Source organism: Bombina bombina, chromosome 8, assembly GCF_027579735.1.
Source record: "Bombina bombina isolate aBomBom1 chromosome 8, aBomBom1.pri, whole genome shotgun sequence".
Taxonomy (NCBI): Eukaryota; Metazoa; Chordata; class Amphibia; order Anura; family Bombinatoridae; genus Bombina; species Bombina bombina.
The window spans coordinates 36,083,739-36,103,227 of NC_069506.1; the positions used below are offsets into that span (position 1 = coordinate 36,083,739).

The following is a 19,489-nucleotide window of genomic DNA, read 5'->3' on the forward strand; positions in this document are numbered from 1 at the left end:
AACTTAGCAAAATAAAAGTCATATTTAAAGTTGCATGCTCTGTCTGTATCGTGAAAGTTTTTGAGATCTTGCATTTTACTTGCATTATCAAATGTACTTAGTTCTCTGAGGTTGACTAAGGTGCAGCAGTATACTACTGGGAGCGTTGGTGATCGGCGGCTGCATGTATAGGTCTATTGTCATTGACTTATCAGAGGTGTTCCGCTAGATCCTTGTAGTGAAGTTATTTAAATGTGAAATGATCAGAAAATGCAGGAATCCCTTTGCACAGATTGCTTTACTGTGAATAACGGCTCACACAGAGCTTGGTGGATTGTGACTATATTGTTTTTCTTTTTTTTCTTTTCTCAGACACCTTTTGTTTAAAAAACAAAAACTTGAAGATATTTTAAAATCCTTTTATACTATAAACAAAACTTATGTTAATGTATCACAAAGTTAAAGTGATTGTAAAGTTTAATGAATTAAAGCTAAAACAGTGATAACAAAGATGTAATTTACCTATGTGCATTTTCAATGGCATGTCCCTTTATCATCAAAATTAACAATCACTTTAAAGTGCCCGATTTTTAAAAATTTGATTTAAAACAGGGGCACTTTAATTTATCCAAATTTATATTTCACTTGTGTTTGGAAAATACCTTTTAATCTTGACAGCCGCTCCAGCTTCCCCCGGTCGTCGCAAGCCTCTTCCTACGTCAGAAATTACGGATCGGTCATCCTCCAATCACGACTTCCCCCCGTGATTGGAGAAAGCCGGATTCCTCATTTTAGACCCAAGAAGAGGCTTTGCGACGGGTGAAATGTAAATTTTGATGAATTAAAATGTCCCTGTTTTTAATCGAATTTTTAAAAATTTACATTCACTTTAAAGGGACATTCCAGTGAAAATGTAAATGCACATAGGTAAATTACATCTTTGTTATCACTGTTTTAGTGTTAACATTTTTCTCTGCACGTGCATGTGAAGCATAGCTGGATATCTTCATTGCATCAGCTTTTTAAGTACTACAGCTGCTCAGAGTGCCAGTGGGGCTTGTATCTTATCAGCTATAAACAAATTGAGTAATTTCATGATGGTACAAGCTACTTAGGCTCTCAGAGCAAGTGCTGTGTTTAAAATGCTGGCGCACGGTGCATACTTAAATACACTTTAAAAAAAACAAAAAAACCTATAGCTTTTACTAGGAGCATTTTTGCTAACACATGAATATTACAAAAATGTTTCTATTCTAAACTGAAATGCATCCATGTGGATTTTAATTTTGGCTGTATGTCCCTTTAAATTGTGTTTGATCAACTGTGGAGTATGTAATTCTACATATTCAGATAAATGAAAGGGTCATGATTTAGATAGGGAATACAATATTAAAAAAAGGTTTCCACTTCTATTAACAAATTTGTTGATTCTCTTGTTGTTCTTTGTTGAACAGTTATCTAGATAAGGTAGCGTGCACAAGTCTGCAGCACTACATGACAGGAAATAGCGCTGCCATCTAGTGCTCTTGCTAATGTATAACGTTGCACAACTGCTGCTATATAGTGCTGCAGGCACGTGCACACTTCTGAACTTTCCTGCTTTTGAACAAAGGATAACAAGAAAATGTAATAAAGTAAATTGGAAAGTTGTTCAAAATTGTATGTTCTATCTGAATCATGAAAGAAAAATGTTTGGTTTAATGTCCCTTTAATACTATTCAATTCCAGACACGGTGAACAATCAGAGGTCACACACAACTAGTGATCAGTGACTGCCCAAAGGGTTCAGTGGCCACAGGTGGAAATGAGACTACAAATTTAGATTGCTTTAGTAAAACCACACAAACATTAGGGTCTATATTTGTTGAGCCCCAGGTACCCCACTTTATGAGGACTCCTGTTAGCAACTGTAGTGCACTGAAGCCCCTCTGGCATGAGAAGGGTTATATTTGGAAAGGATGCAGCCAACAGGCACATTTCCCACTTCAGTGCTCCATATGTTCAGTTTCTGCCCCTTTTAGTCTCCCTCACACGTTCTCTGTTACTCCCCCCCACACACACGTGTCCCTGGCCCCTTTTTTTTTTTTTATCCCCAGCCCGAATTTTCCCCCCCATAAAACACGCCTGCAAACCTCACTCCCAAATGAGGAATGTGCTCGGTGCTAAAAGGCTGTCCCGGGGGCTCTGTTTTCGTAGGGGTTTTGTAGCTGCCAGAACTCTCCTCTGATATTTCTGGAGCTCGTGTCAAGTTGCACATAAGTGAGGACATGATAGGACAGGCAGATAGGAACACCCTGGAAACAGGAAAGTATGAGGCAGCATTAGTCTTTTTATTTGGCAAATAAGGGTCATTTATACGCCAGATAAAGTACTGTAAGGAGCTGCTCTGTTCTCTATATCGCTCACTTTCCTTGCTTTGTTCTTAGGCTCTGTTTGAGTATCTCCCTCATCCAGCCACTAGCTCTAAGGACAAAGATGAGCAGGTGACGCAGGGAGACTGGCTGAACCTAGTCGAGGTCACCAATTGTCACAATGTTCTGTAATTCGGACGTTTTTAAAGGAAGTTTGGTTGTATAAAAATGGCAGATCCACTGGAGTGCTATCAGCTATCGCAGAGCTAATTAAAGGGCCAGTAAACCCACAAAATGTTATATAATTCTGCATATAGTGCAGAATTATATAACATCTGCTTAGCCCCAGCTTTCTACCTGAAATGATTTCAAAGAAATTTTCCTACAAAAATTACTTTTACAGTACGCCGCTCCTGGCTCTACTGAGCGGGTCTGTTTGTTTTTTCTAAGCGCATTGGGTACGCTGTCTATTCACAGCCGGCCCGATCGCGCCATTAAACTCAATGTAACTCGCTTCTGCTACCAGAACGGGAGCGAGATACATTGAGTTTAATGGCATTTATTTTGCAGCCCCCCCCCCCCCCTTACTGTATTTTTGACACTTTAAAAAAGAAAGTTTGGGTTTGAGAAATACAGTGCATTCTGGAGACCACAGTTGTACAAGCCTACTACATATCTGTCCCTGATTGACCACAGCAGAGATGATAAGATAAGGACTAAAAAACAATGCAAGTTTTACTTACAAAATGACAGTGGCTAGCCTTCTCTACTTCAGTAACAAGTTCAGATTGGCTCTTCCGAATGAGACAAGTGGTGAGGAGGGGGTGGCTATTAACATATATAATATAAAAATGGAAAATATAAATAAGACCACTTAAAAACCTTTGTAATTTACAGTGTTGTGTCCCTTTAATGTTGAAGCCAAAGTTATTTGTTACTCAGACCATGAAATCCCTTATACCATTGGTTTTCAAACCTGTCCTGTCTCTCTAACAGGACACATTTTAAGGATTTCTGAACTAGAGCACAGGTGAAACAATCTGCTGATTAGTAACCATGGTTATTTTACTTGTTCTTATCCTAGGAAAAACCTGGCCTGTTGGGGAGGCCTGCGGGCAGGTTTGAAAACCAGTGTGTTATAAAAAAAAAAAAAAGAGGTCTGTGCTAGACAAAGTGAGATGAATATAGTGAATATTTTCTAAAGTAACTAAAGATAACTTTATATAGATGAAGATACTCTCAAACTCGCACTTAGTTTAACCCTTATCTTGTCCCTTGTAACCAATTAGCTTTTATCCAAGGAAACTTTGCCCCTCTATTGTTTTATACTTTGTCACTGGCTCAAAATAAAAGATATCTAAAAGGGATCATTTTTTGAGTTATCTTCATTCCTTATCAGTATTTTCCACAGACAATTTTGCAAGCGGTGCGGCATTATAAAGTACTTGGGTGGAGGCAATGTAATACTTTGTAATATTATAAAGTGCTATGCAAAGCACAAATTAATTACATAATTTAACAAATTTATTCAATGGCAATTTGCACAATAAACATTTAAACATTTTAATATTGGCTAGTTTGATCTTAATATTGGCTTACATTTTAGATGGGTGGTCAGTAAAATCAGCCGGATGGTGTGCCCATTAAAAAGGTTCATGGTAAAATGCTGCTTATGTTTCTCATGCTCCATTCGTACTGCTTTCTGCCTTTAAAGGGACAGTCTACACCAGAATTTGTATTATTTAAAAAGATAGATAATCCCTTTATTACCCATTCCCCAGTTTTGCATAACCAACACAGTTATATTACTAGACTCTTTACCTCTGTAATTACCTTGAATCTAAGCCTCTGCAAACTGCCCCCTTAATTCAGTTCTTTTGACAAACTTGTATTTTAGCCAATCAGTGCTGACTCCTCCTAGGTAACTCCACGGTGTGAGCACAATGTTATCTATATGACACACATGAACTAACGCCCTCTAATTGTTAAAAATGCATTCAGATAAGAGGCGACCTTCAAGGGTTAAGAAATTAGCACATGAGCCTACCTAGGTTTAGCTTTCAACTAAGCATACCAAGAGAGCAAAGCAAAATTGATGATAAAAGTAAATTGTAAAGTTGTTTAAAATCACATGCCCTATCTGAATCATGAAGGTTTATTTTTGACTTGACTGTCCCTTTAACCAGAAAAGATGTATCTAGATTCCCAGGACTGCTTGTCTTTAAAATAGACCCAAGTAGTTCTGTTTTACTCTTCCCTTAAATTGTTTATTAAAAATATTAGGGGCAGTATATCACTTATGTTAAAGGGACATAAATTCCCTTTTGCTTTTGTGTGAAAATTGTGATAGTCCCACCGTCTTTACTCATGCCAAAAAATTCTGTAACCTATGTTTTCTTCAAAATTCCCAGAACTGCCTAAACTAGCGATTTATTTGCAGAATTTTACAGAAAATCTAGGTTACAGAATTTGGTTTTGGCCCCTTTAGGGAGTGTGGGTGAAGTACATATCTAGACACAAATGTCTCTTTACGTTTATCTGCACAGTCCATACTTATTTAGTTTAGTGCAATATTGAGCTTATTTCCAAGCATTACGTATGTTCAATTACAAATATGTAACATACGTGTCCCTCTTTATACGTTTTTTGTATAGCTGATATTCTGGTTAATTAAAACATTTATGGGTCTCCTAAAAAATAGAAAAATAAATTAAATAAGTATATATTGCGCTATTTGCGAGACTGAATATTCGGAATTAGAGCAAAAATTGACCTCCAAGGAGCAAACTCCCTGAAATTTGTACTTTTCTGACCATATATCACAAACCACAATGTGTCATTGCGACCATTTTGGCTCCACACACCCTTTCCCTTACATTTTGATGAGCGAGCCATGATTGATGGTTCTTTGAACTGTAGTGGCAGCGATCTTGCGCAAGATTGTTGAACCCTAACAAATTGAAATGAGGTGCTTCCAAGCAAAGCATATGGAGTATTATTCTTGCAGCCAGCCCCATTTGCTTATATTCAGACTTAATCTTGTTGGCAACAGCAGAACACTTGGCATGTGGCTGGTTAATGCCGAGAAGTAAATGAGGCGGTGGTGGCTGTTTTTTCACTTAAGCGATTGAAGCTGTCACAGAGAAGGTGACCCCCCCCGCTCCTTGTTCTCATTGCAGCCTGCGGCTCCTCTCTGGAAAATCTCACTTCTGTTAGGCCTCTTGCTTCACTTTTATTATAAGATAAGCCTTTCATGTTTTATTGTTATGAGTTTAAGGCTGGCCTGGAGGTGCCGCACTTTAGTGGAAACATCTGTGGTGCGCAGTGCGGCAGGATCAGGTGGCAGTGGCTGTCGCACATTGGCTGCCGTTTTAACCCCCTGTCAGCCAAAAATACCACTTCATGACCTATGGGGCTCCATCCACATCAACGTATAGCTCTTAAGTGTGTGAAATTAAAGGGATATTTAACCTAATTTGTTTTTCTTTCATGATTCAGATAGAGTTTGGGATTTAATACAACTTTCTAATTTACTATTGTCAATTTTTCTTCTTTCTCTTGATATCTTTTTTTTGTTAAAAAGCAGTGGTGTATGCTTAGGAGCCGGCACATTTCTGAAGAACTGTATGGGAGCAGTTTTGCAAGAATGTTATTCATCCGCAAGGGCATTAGATTACATGGATTTCCTGCTATGTAGTGCTCCAGATGACTACCTAGGTATCTCTTCAACACAGAATATCATGGTAACGAAGCTAATTTGATAATATCGCGCAAAAAAAAAAAATCATATTGATATTCTGTATTGAAGAGGTAACCTAGGTTGGTGCCTGGCACAGTGTTTATTTTGATGTCAAATTTCGATTTAGTCTTTTGACTTAAAGGGACACTGTACTCAAAATTTTTCTTTTGTGATTCACATAGAGCATGCGTTTTTAAGCAACTTTCTAATTTACTCCTATTATCAAATTTTCTTCATTCTCTTGGTATGTTTATTTGAAAAGCAAGAATGTAAGTTTAGATGCCGGACCATTTTTGGTGAACAACCTGGGTTGTCCTTGCTGATTGGCCAGCACCAATAAACAAGTGCTGTCCATGGTACTGAAGCAAACATTTGCTGGCTCCTTAGCTGAGATGCCTTCTTTTTGAAATAAAGATAGCAAGAGAACGAATTAAAATTGATAATAGAAGTAAATTAGAAAGTTGCTTAAAATTGCATGCTCCATCTGAATCATGAAAGAAAAATTTTGGGTTCAGTGTCCCTTTAAATGCCATTTTAGTTTTAGTCGTATTTTAATTATCTGAATTGTTTTAGTTTTCCAGTAGATTTTAGTCGACTAAAATCTAAGGGGTTTTAGTTAAAGGGATACTGAACCCAAATTTTTTCGTTCGTGATTCAAATAGAGCATGCAATTTGAAGTAATTTTCTCATTTACTCCTATTATTAATTTTTCTTCGTTCTCCTGCTATCTTTATTTGAAAAAGAAGGCATCTAAGCTTTTTTGTTTCGTTCAGAACTCTGGACAGCAATTTTTTATTGGTGGATGAATTTATCCAGCAATCAGCAAGAACAACCCAGGTTGTTCATTAAAAATGGGCCGGCAGCTAAACTTAAATTCTTGCATTTCAAATAAAGATACCAAGAGAATAAAGAAAATTTAATAGGAGTAAATTGGAAAGTTGCTTAAAATTTCATGCTCTCTCTGAATCATGAAAGAAAAAATTTGGGTTCAATATCCCTTTAAAGTGTAATGCATTATTTAAAGTTAAAGGATTACTTTCTGTTATAATTTTTAAGCTAAACATCTAACATATTAAAGTTAATAAACATTAATTAAAACCTACTGACCTATATTTTCTCCAAAACGAAGTTTCATAACGTTCTAAAAGTTATATCTTTTATTCGCCAATGATGTCACGTTATCCTGCCCACTATTTTCAGCACTGAGTGTTCAAAATACTTAAACCAATAACTTTGTGTTTAAAGCGCCATTTTGAAACCTAGGTATTGTAAACGGATTGGTACAGAGCAAAGGATACCCACGGAGGGGGTTTGGAAAACAATTAAATTTGCAGACAAGATTTCTGCTATACGGTAGAGATATGTTAATGAAATGCTATTGATAAAAAGCGTATTTGGGGTAGTTAGTTAGTAACAGGCATAGAAAATATTTACTTACAGAGGCCCTTTAAGGTCAAGTTACGAATATTGCCCCACGGCATTGCATAGACATTTAAAAATTAAGAAGGGTTTAATTCATGAAAAGTTTTACATTTTTATATATATATATATATATATATATATATATATATATATATATATATATATATATATATATATATATATATATATATATATATATATATATATATATATATATATATATATATATATATATATATATATATATATATATATATATATATAGAAGATTTTTTTCCCTATTTACCGCTGCGACGATAAGTGCAACTGCTCTACTGCCCGCCATATTGTCAAAATGATTGACAGATGATGATTTGTAAAATAACGAATCCTTGTTTCCCTCCCGGGGCGTTCAGCCCCTTTGCTTAAACTTCATAGCCCGGGGGAAAACAAAGATTGGTTCTTTTATGAATCGTCATCTGTCAATCAATTTGACAAAATGGCAAACGGGAGAGCTGCGCTTATCGTCACAGCGCTAAATAGGTAAAAATTATTTTATATATATATATATATCTATCTATCTATCTATCTCTTAAATGTCTATGCAATGCCGTGGGGCAATATTAGTAAACTGACCTTCACTTTAAGCATTTCTCTATCATTTCCAAACTCATGTTTTTATTTATGATATTAAAGGACCAGTCAACACATTAGATTTGCATAATCCGCAAATGCAAGATAACAAGACAATGCAATAGCACTTAGTCTGAACTTCAAATGAGTAGTAGATTCTTTTTATAACAAATTTCAAAGTTATGTATATTTCCACTCCCCCTGTACCATGTGATAGCAATCAGCCAATCACAAATGCATATACGTATAGTCTGTGAATTCTTGCACATGCTCAGTAGGATCTGGTGACTCAAAAAGTGTAAATATAAAAAACTGTGCACATTTTTTTTAATGGAAGTAAATTGGAAAGTTGTTAAAAATGACATGCTGTATCTGAATCATGACAATTTAATTTAACCTGAGTGTCCCTTTAAGGTTTAAAAATGCAATAAAGATTTAGCCGTTGTGATATATAACGTCTTTATTAAACTTGAAATTAAATAAAAACCAAGTTTCCTAACCAAACATACGTGCACCTTTAAAACATAAAAACAAACTACTAAATTGTATTGGCTGTAACGCCATTGCCCATATTACCCAATATATAAACTTTAACAGTTCTCTGTTAATAATTAAAACAAGTATTCAGTAACACAACAAAAAGTTTCTGCAGCTAGCACAGGCACAGCATAACTTAAACCCATACTCGTGGGTTATTCTTATTTCTATAGGAAGAATCGATTGATTGTTCACAGATTCGAAAAAAAATTCGGCAACAAAATTAACACTGCTCTAGAACTTCCAAACTCATTATAATGTACTTTTATTTTATTTTTTACAAAAGAGCCGTAATTAGATAAGGATTGATTATAACACCTTGCATAACAGCAGTTTTATGCTCATATTAGTGACGAAATTAATGCTGGTCTAGAGCACTACGTGGCAGGAAATAGTGCAGCCATCTACTGCTTTTGCAAATGGGTAAAATCTTTGCAAAACTGCTGCCATATAGTGCTCCTGACAAGTGTATGCTCCTGAGCTTACATCCCTGTTTTTTTTTTAACAAAAGAATATATAGAGAACTAAGCAAACTTTATAATATAAGTAAATTAGGTGGTTTAAAATTGCATGATCTATTTGAATAATGAAAGAAAAAATGTGGGTTTCATGTCCCTTTAATGATTACTGGCCTATAAAGAAAACTGTAATACATTTTTCTTAGCTAAAAAAAAGTATGTTTTTTTTTTTTATATATATATTTATTTATCACTTGGCAACTTACTTATATACTGTAATTCTGTCCTTCCTGGTGACATTATCCATATTAAAGGGCATGAATCCAAACATTTTTCTTTCGTGATTTTGGTAGAACATACAATTTTAAGCAACTTTTCAGTTTACTTCCCTTATTAAATTTGTTGAAGGAGCAGCAATGCACTACTGGTTTCTGTCATTGGCTCATATGTATATGTAGCCACCAATCGGCATCTAGAACCTAGGTTCTTTGCTGCTCCTGAGCTTTTTCTAGATAAACCTTTCAGCAAAGGATAACAAGAGAAGTAGGCAAATTAAATAGAAGTAAATTGCAAAGTTGTTTAAAATTGTATGCTGTATAAAATCACGAATATCTAATTTAGGACTTTACTGTCCCTTTAAGACTAAACTAAATTACAAGAGTTCAGTAATTTCAACCCGACGTATGGCTAAACACTGGGCTTGAAATATCTGGTTTGCTGTTTTGTTTTGTCCTCTAATCTCTATATCTTTTTGTGTAACTGTATATCTCTTTCTATCTCTGTCATTTGTTCGTGCTCTACCTTGCTATCTTTCCTTGGCTTCTACGAAAATGAAGCCTGGCTCCTACATTTTAAACATATTTATCCTATTCTGCTTAGCACGCTCCTGTTGCACTGGAATTCAAAACCATGCGAGCTAACTGGTTAGAACAAATAAAAGTTACGATAAATTGTTGGGTCGGCTCATTTTCAGCAATGAATTGATTCCAAGAAAGCAAGCAGGTCCCAGTAGATGTTTAAAAAAATATATATATTTATTACTTTCATAAGCTGAGTTGGAGCCAATAGTCTGATCATGTTCACTCCATGATTCCATTTCATTGATGTCTGGCAATACAGAGCAAAAGTGAGCCTTGGTATATACCTGGATTTCTCAGTTACAGATTTCAGGGCAAACTCTTCCCCCCCCATCGTAATGATGATAGAATCACAGAAAATGTACAAATAACTTGTGAGTACATTTAAAGCTAACAATAAAGCTAAACAGGCATATCTTTATAATATTGCATCACATTGCTGGAGTTTTTTGTTTTACCTTATTTAAAAAAAACAAAAAAACACCCCAAAACAAAAACAAAAAAAAGAATACACACATAGAAATAATTATATACCACCTGGGAGGTATTATTATATACATGCGATAATCATATCTGACAGTGCATAACAATTGTCATAGCCTTTCAGTCCCAGGACTAGCTATTTACAGCTAAATAAACATCAATCCTACACATAAGATCAAAGAGAGAAACCCCCCCCCCTAACTTTCTAATGTGATGATTTGTAAAGCATTTTATTATTAAATAAATACTTATGGTAACTGGGTTTTAACATATAGTTAAAAGGATATAAAACCCCCCAAAAATTCTTTCAGTATTCAGATAGTGCATGCAGTTTTAAGAAACTTTCTAATTTACTCTTATTATCAATTTTTCTTTATGTTGGTATTTTTATTTGAAAAAGCAGGAATGTAAGCTTAGGAGCAGGCCCATTTTTATTTCAGTATCCACAATGCATTGCGATCCCAGAGTAGTGTTCAGCCGATGTACCAATTGAGGGCAGCATTCACATACCTGGACCAATATGCACTTAAAGCTTTAGTTTAACGGTTTACGGTGAGTTTTAAACATATATTTCTCTTGTTAAGTGTAGTCAGTCCACGGGTCATCCATTACTTATGGGATTATATCTCTTCCCCAACAGGAAGTTGCAAGAGGATCACCCAAGCAGAGCTGCTATATAGCTCCTCCCCTCACATGTCATATCCAGTCATTCTCTTGCAAGCTAACTAAAGATAGGTAGTTTATTCCAAAAAAATGTCTCTTGTAAGCTTATTACCTACATTGATTCTATGCATTCCAGCACAGTTTGGCAGCTTAGAGGTTAAACCCTGGCATGTTGGGATGTCCCAAGGACTGGAGTTAAGAACCTGGTATATGCTGCTAACTAAATGTGCTTTGAGAGCTCAGAATTGTTTCTGTGCTGGCCAAAATATTTTACAGTTATGGAATGCTGCGTAGTAAGGGCTTGCCAACTATTTTCACCTTTTTAAATATTGTAAGATCACAGGCTGTTAATTTTCTCTCGGCTTCTCCAGAAATCTTTTGTCAACTGCATGTACTAAGGGTAAGATAACGGCTATGATAAAGCTTTAAAAAAGCTTTACTAATAACGTTTGTAAATGTAGCGGGAGCTGCACAAGATGTGTATAGTGTTTAATGTCCCCTTAAAGGGACATCAAACAGGTTGAGATATGTGCATATCCTAAAAGGGCTAATTTAATCAAAAATAGTTTGCATTAAAAAATTGCTGGCAAGTATTGTTTTAAAATTTTCAAAAATAAGCAAAATTAATTACATAGCTAAGCTGCCTGGAGCAGCCAACTCCACCCCTCTTACCAGTGTTTAGACACAGGTATTGTATTTAAACTGAGTTCACAGCTTCTTAGCATGCTCCAGCAGATAATCCCTATGCATTTTTGCATTCTACCAAAAGAACAATAGATATAGATACAGCCATAGAATGAAATGTGTGGGGAGTTGGAGCTTTACAATTCAGAAACTTAAAAGAAAGGGATAATGGTGAGGCACTGCAGTATAAATCTGCAGGTAAAGTAATTAAAGTACATATTATATTTAGTCTCTATCACAACTTGTTTTATGTCCCTTTAAGTTGTTTTTTTGTGTGCAGGGACCTCTTTATCCTCCTCCCTCTCTGCCTTCCATTTGGTGATACAATTCTGTTTTGGGCACTTGCCTGTTGTGGGGGAATGCAAAACTACCAGGTTAGGGTTTTAGGGTATGGGCTAGAGTTGGGGCTTTAGTGTGTAGTACACTAGTACCATGTATAATAATGAAACTTAAAGTGATGGTAAATCCTAGCGTTTCAAAAAATCACTAAAAATAAAGGCGCCCTTCATTCATCAGTTTAAAAAAAACAAAAAAAAAAACATTGAAAGGTGCCTTTATTTCTCAGCGACTTAACCGTTAAGCCTAGCGGCTCTGGCGGCCCACAACACTGCTCATTTTTCAATGAGATGACATCTCCGCCTCTTAACCAATAGATCTGCGGGACATTCGGCATTATGCTGTAGGCTTGCTCGGCTATTGGCTAAGAGGCAAAAACGTCACCTCATTCAAATAATGAGAATTGCTGTGGCTTAGCTGAGCAGTGAAGCTGTGGCAAAACAAAGGCATCTTTTCAACCATTTTTTATTTAAGCTGATAATGATGGTAAATCCTAGCGTGATTTTAAAACTCTAGGATTTATCGTCCCTTTACCGTAACCTCTCTGAACTTCTGCTGTTCAGCATGTCATAGCCTGCTGGCATTTTATAAATAAAACTAATAATAATGCTAAGAATGATGTCACTGTATCTAGGTCTCTGTTAGATAAAGTGCATGGTTTCTAACATTATATTGTGTGCACTGTACTATAAAGCAGAGGGAGCAATTCTAGCCTAGAATAGTAGCCGTTATGTGGTTTACGAAATCCACACCAAGACAACACCTAAAAACAATGACGACCATAACCAATGGTGCACAAGCAGAATACTTATACACTGACTTGTTACTGGCTGATGTTGCTCACCTCTATCTAACAAAGTTGAAATTAAATGGATAAAAGTGCAAAAATAAAATGCTTAAATTTGTTAATTTATTGCATGTATTTAGCCCTTGCAAAGGGAATGCTGTGCAGGGAATTAGCTGAACACATCTGATGAACCAATGACAAGAGACAAATGTATAACCACCATTCACCAGCTAGCTTTAAGTAGTGTAGCATATGTACATATTCTTTTTCAACAAATTAATTTAAAAATATAAGTCGATTTAAGAGTGTCTTAAAATTACACACTCTATCTCGATCATGGAAGTTTTAGTTTTGACATTCCTATCCCTTTAGAGAAATCTAAGGAACTCCTAGGTGCAAGAAACTGGTGTGATATTTGTTGATTACCAAAGCATACTTTATTGGTTCCATATCGAGCATCTTTTTGCTGCAAGGGACACAGAATTAAAAAGATAAACTTTAATAATTTAGAGGAAGCATACAATTTTTGGAGGGATTTTTTTTTCCCCTTCCAATTTGCTCTCCATTTTTGTGTCCATAAAAGCATACTGAGGTAGGCTCAGGATCATGCATTTGATTTGAGCACTTTATGTATAACATGGTTTTAAAAAATGGTTGTAAAAGTTCTAAAAAAATGGTAATGGTTGTAATGGTTCTAAAAAAATTGTGCTTCTATATGAAAAAAGTGTGTGGGGGGGGGGGGGGAGTTTCTAATTTTGACTTCCTTAGTCTCCTCAATGTGCCAACTAACCGCTGGCGCAGCTCCTTTTCACTGGTGAAACACTCAGCGTTTAGTTGTAAGCACAGGTGGAGGCCTGAAGTCAGATCTTTTTAGAGGCCCCTAGTTCTCTTTAGCTGCAGATCAGCTGTGAAGTTGATTTTCAGTTCTCAAGCTCAGGAAAAGGAGGCGGGGAGCATAGGTCAAGCAATTTGTCCATTTTATGAATTCTCGCAGATAGTAATTATCCTTAATAGCATAAACGTTCTGCGAGTCTGCGACCAGCTGTGCTATTGTAATGGTACCAGAGAGATGAGAGTGGATTAAAGCCGCACTTGGCAGCGGATACAAGAGGCCTGCCGTGACAAAGGCAACAGAACTGCTTTTTACATGGTTTCATGGGAGGGAAAGTCTACAAGGACTGAGTTGTTCATATACTGGAAGGATCAGCTATTTTGGGTGTGTTTTTTTATTTTATGTGGTTAGAGCTAGGGGGCCTCCAATGTACAGTATATATTTTTCTATATTAACCGAAGATTCCCAGGCAGGTATCCAATTGTTTACTTATTGTCCGTAAACAGTTAAAGACACATACCATCCCATCATTTGTATGATTCAGATAGCGCAAACCATTTTAAACAACTTTGCTTCATTCTCTCGGTACCTTGTGTTGAAGGAAGCGCAGTTCACTACTGGGAACTATAAAAAGGATACTGAGAGAAGGAAGCAAATTGGATAATAATTTTCAGTTTTAGTTTTTAGATTGTCATAATTATACAGTTAGCATTTTCTCCCGCCGCTGGGGATTTGTCTTATAAAAGGTATCAATAACAAAGATACATTGTTCTCAGGATGTTGTGACTTTTTAAGGCCATCTCTATAGTGGTTTTAAAATGATTTACCCTTAAAGGGACACTAAACCCAAATGTGTTCTTTCATGATTCAGATAGAGCAGCAACTTTCTAATTTACTCCTATTATCAAATTTTCTTTGTTCGCTTGGTATCTTTATTTAAAAAGCAGGAATGAAAGCTTATCAGCCCGCCCATTTTAGGTTTAGTACCTGGGTACCACTTGCTGATTGGTGGCCAATCGGCAAGCGCTAACCAGGGTGCTGAAACAAAAATGGGCTGGCTACTAAGCTTAGATTCCTGCTTTTTCAAATAAAGATACCAAGGGAACATCATGAAAGAAAACGTGGGTTTAGTATCCCTTTAAATACGACTGTTTTTTTTAAATTTATTAATTTAGTTTATTTAATTTAATAATTTATTTTTACACATATTGTAGTTGACTATAGATCTGTAAAATAAGATAAAAAAAAAAAAATAGGCCATAATAAAAAATATGTATTAATGTATCTTATTTCATTTTCTTTATGTTCGTGCTGAATTATGCATTGTATCATGTTTAGTCTGAGACTATAGAACTAAAGTCTTCCTGTTTGTGTTTTTAGGTGCTGGCCTGGGCCTTGGAATTGTTTTCTCTGTTATTTTCTTCAAAAGTAAGTTCCAACCCACAAGATTTCTCTTTGTTGGAGGCAGCAGAATCTCCAACTGTACTAACCCTGGGCCCTTATACAGCATGTAGCAGGGTCCTGTTTTGGTGATGTGAGTGTTATTGCATTAGAAATCCTTATGTTTTCTAGCACTTGACTACCGTGTTTAGTTATGTTTATATTTGAATTCACCAGGCAGTGAATCCTGTGCCCACACACGGTGACTGGGTTGAATAAAACGGTTTTTAAGAAATATAAATGTAATCTGTTTCCAAAGTTACTGCCATGAAAATAACACATGGGAATGTTGGAACTACCCACAGTTCATGAAAAGTTTAGATCTTCCATTTTAAGTTCTCCTTCATTTAAAAAATAAATAAATTAAAAATTATCTCCATTAACCTCTTGGTTGCCGCACTCCTTGGCAGGCATAGTTAAAGGGACAGTCAACACCAGAATTGTTGTTGTTTTAAAAGATAGATAATCCCTTAATTACCCTTTCCCCAGTTTTGCATAAGCAACACAGTTATAGTAATACACATTTTACCTCTGTAATTACCTTGTATTTAAGCATCTGCAGACTGCCTCCTTATTTCACTTCTTTTGACAGACTTGCATTTTAGCCAATCAGTGCTCACTTCTTGGTAAATTCACGTGCATGAGCCCAGTGTTATCTATATGAAACACATGAACTAACACCCTCTAGTGGTCAGAATTCATTCAGCTTAGAGGCGTCCTTCAAGGTCTAAGAAATTAGCATATGAACCTCCTAGGTTTAGCTTTCAACTAAGAATACCAAGAGAACAAAGCAAAATTGGTGATAAAAGTAAATTGGAAATTTGTTTAAAATTACATGACCTATTTGAATCATGAAAGGTTTTTTTTTTTGGACTTGATTGTCCCTTTAAGGCTATAAGCAGGTACCTTTTTTTTTTTTTTATGCGGATTCCGAGCTTCAGTAATAAAAACCATGTTCTCCCCAAGACCTTTTGTAATGGACGCACCACCGATCTGATTTAGTTACCTACAGCTTAAAATCTAAGCCAATATTAAACTAATTTTTTTTTTAGCTATTAACATTTTTCAATGGTTATTGCACAGATTATCCTTAAAGAAATTTACGTTAAATTATGCATTTAAAGGGACAGTCAACCATAGAATTGTTATTGTTTTAAAAGATAGATAATCCCTTTATTACTCATTCCCCAGTTTTGCATAACCAACACAGTTATATTAATGTACTTTTCTCCTGTTTAGTGTGGTCAGTCCACGGGTCATCATTACTTCTGGGATATTAACTCCTCCCCAACAGGAAGTGCAAGAGGATTCACCCAGCAGAGCTGCTACATAGCTCCTCCCCTCTACGTCACCTCCAGTCATTCTCTTGCACCCAACGGATAGGATGTGTGAGAGGACTGTGGTGATTATACTTAGTTTTATACCTTCAATCAAAAGTTTGTTATTTTATAATAGCACCGGAGTGTGTTATTCCTTCTCTGGTAGAATTTGAAGAAGAATCTACCTGAGTTTTTTCTATGATTTTAGCCGGAGTAGTTAAGATCATATTGCTGTTTCTCGGCCATCTGAGGAGAGGTAAACTTCAGATCAGGGGACAGCGGGCAGATTAATCTGCAAGAGGTATGTAGCAGCTTATTTTCTGACAATGGAATTGATGAGAAAATTCTGCCATACCGATATAATGTAAACTCAGCCTTAAATGCAGTAGCAGCAACTGGTATCAGGCTGTCATGTATGTATATTTTACACTTCAGTATTCTGGGGAATGGCACTTCACTGGAATTATACTGTATGCATAAGACTTTAGCCTAATTTGCAGGGACTAGCAACAGGCTTTTTAATAACACTTAATTTATTTATGTTAAACGTTTTTTGCTGGCATGTAAAATCGTTTAATTTTCTGAGGTACTGGGTGAAAAAATGTTTTGGGCACTATTTTTTCCACTTGGCAGTCGTTTTTATTTAATTTATGACAGTTTACTGATCTCTCTCACTGTTGTGTATGAGGGGGAGGAGCCTTTTTTGGCGCTTTTGCTACGCATAAAAAAATTCAGTCAGAAGCTCATTGTATTTCCTGCATGATCCGGTTCATCTCTACAGAACTCAGGGGTCTTCAAAACTTGTTTTGAGGGAGGTAATCACTCACAGCAGAGCTGTGAGATTGTAGTTGACTGTGATAAAAAACGTTTATTTCTCCAACATAGGTGTGTCCGGTCCACGGCGTCATCCTTACTTGTGGGATATTCTCTTCCCCAACAGGAAATGGCAAAGAGCCCAGCAAAGCTGGTCACATGATCCCTCCTAGGCTCCGCCTACCCCAGTCATTCTCTTTGCCGTTGTACAGGCAACATCTCCACGGAGATGGCTTAGAGTTTTTTAGTGTTTAACTGTAGTTTTTTTATTCAATCAAGAGTTTGTTATTTTAAAATAGTGCTGGTATGTACTATTTACTCTGAAACAGAAAAGAGATGAAGATTTCTGTTTGTAAGAGGAAAATGATTTTAGCAACCGTTACTAAAATCCATGGCTGTTCCACACAGGACTGTTGAGAGGAATTAACTTCAGTTGGGGGAACAGTGAGCAGTCTTTTGCTGCTTGAGGTATGACACATTCTAACAAGACGATGTAATGCTGGAAGCTGTCATTTTCCCTATGGGATCCGGTAAGCCATTTTTATTCAGACAGTAAATAAGGGCTTCACAAGGGCTTATTAAGACTGTAGACATTTTCTGGGCTAAATCGATTCATATATACACATATTTAGCCTTGAGGAATCATTTAATCTGGGTATTTTTGTAAAATAATATCGGCAGGCACTATTTTAGACACCTTATTCTCTAGGGGCTTTCCCTAATCATAGGCAGAGCCTCATTTTCGCGCCGGTATTGCGCACTTGTTTTTGAGAAGCATGACATGCAGTCGCATGTGTGAGGAGCTCTGATACATAGAAAAGACTTTCTGAAGGCGTCATTTGGTATCGTATTCCCCTTTGGGCTTGGTTGGGTCTCAGCAAAGCAGATACCAGGGACTGTAAAGGGGTTAAAGATAAAAACGGCTCCGGTTCCGTTATTTTAAGGGTTAAAGCTTCCAAATTTGGTGTGCAATACTTTTAAGGCTTTAAGACACTGTGGTGAAATTTTGGTGAATTTTGAACAATTCCTTCATACTTTTTCGCAATTGCAGTAATAAAGTGTGTTCAGTTTAAAATTTAAAGTGACAGTAACGGTTTTATTTTAAAACGTTTTTTGTACTTTGTTATCAAGTTTATGCCTGTTTAACATGTCTGAACTACCAGATAGACTGTGTTCTGAATGTGGGGAAGCCAAGGTTCCTTCTCATTTAAATAGATGTGATTTATGTGACACTGAAAATGATGCCCAAGATGATTCCTCAAGTGAGGGGAGTAAGCATGGTACTGCATCATTCCCTCCTTCGTCTACACCAGTCTTGCCCACTCAGGAGGCCCCTAGTACATCTAGCGCGCCAATACTCCTTACTATGCAACAATTAACGGCTGTAATGGATAATTCTATCAAAAACATTTTAGCCAAAATGCCCACTTATCAGCACAAGCGCGACTGCTCTGTTTTAGATACTGAAGAGCATGAGGACGCTGATGATAATGGTTCTGAAATGCCCCTACACCAGTCTGAGGGGGCCAGGGAGGTTTTGTCTGAGGGAGAAATTTCAGATTCAGGGAAAATTTCTCAACAAGCTGAACCCGATGTGATTACATTTAAATTTAAGTTGGAACATCTCCGCGCTCTGCTTAAGGAGGTATTATCCACTCTGGATGATTGTGAGAATTTGATCATCCCAGAGAAACTATGTAAAATGGACAAGTTCCTAGAGGTCCCGGGGCTCCCAGAAGCTTTTCCTATACCCAAGCGGGTGGCGGACATTGTAAATAAAGAATGGGAAAGGCCCGGTATACCTTTCGTCCCTCCCCCCATATTTAAAAAATTGTTTCCTATGGTCGACCCCAGAAAGGACTTATGGCAGACAGTCCCCAAGGTCGAGGGAGCGGTTTCTACTTTAAACAAACGCACCACTATACCCATAGAAGATAGTTGTGCTTTCAAAGATCCTATGGATAAAAAATTAGAAGGTTTGCTTAAAAAGATGTTTGTTCAGCAAGGTTACCTTCTACAACCAATTTCATGCATTGTCCCTGTCACTACAGCTGCGTGTTTCTGGTTCGATGAGCTAGTAAAGGCGATCGATAGTGATTCTCCTCCTTATGAGGAGATTATGGACAGAATCCGTGCTCTCAAATTGGCCAATTCTTTCACCCTAGACGCCACTTTGC

At 36.7% G+C, this 19,489-nt stretch overlaps 1 protein-coding gene across 2 annotated transcripts in view; it reads left to right on the forward strand.

Moving 5' to 3' along the window:
• The window catches only part of MICOS10 (mitochondrial contact site and cristae organizing system subunit 10), a 163,741-nt gene that overhangs the window by 65,677 nt on the left and 78,575 nt on the right, over positions 1-19,489 (forward strand). For both annotated transcript variants that reach the window (XM_053690298.1, XM_053690299.1), the window contains exon 2: positions 15,121-15,168. In XM_053690298.1, the coding sequence (XP_053546273.1) occupies positions 15,121-15,168 (48 nt within the window). The remainder of the gene's footprint in view (positions 1-15,120; positions 15,169-19,489) is intronic.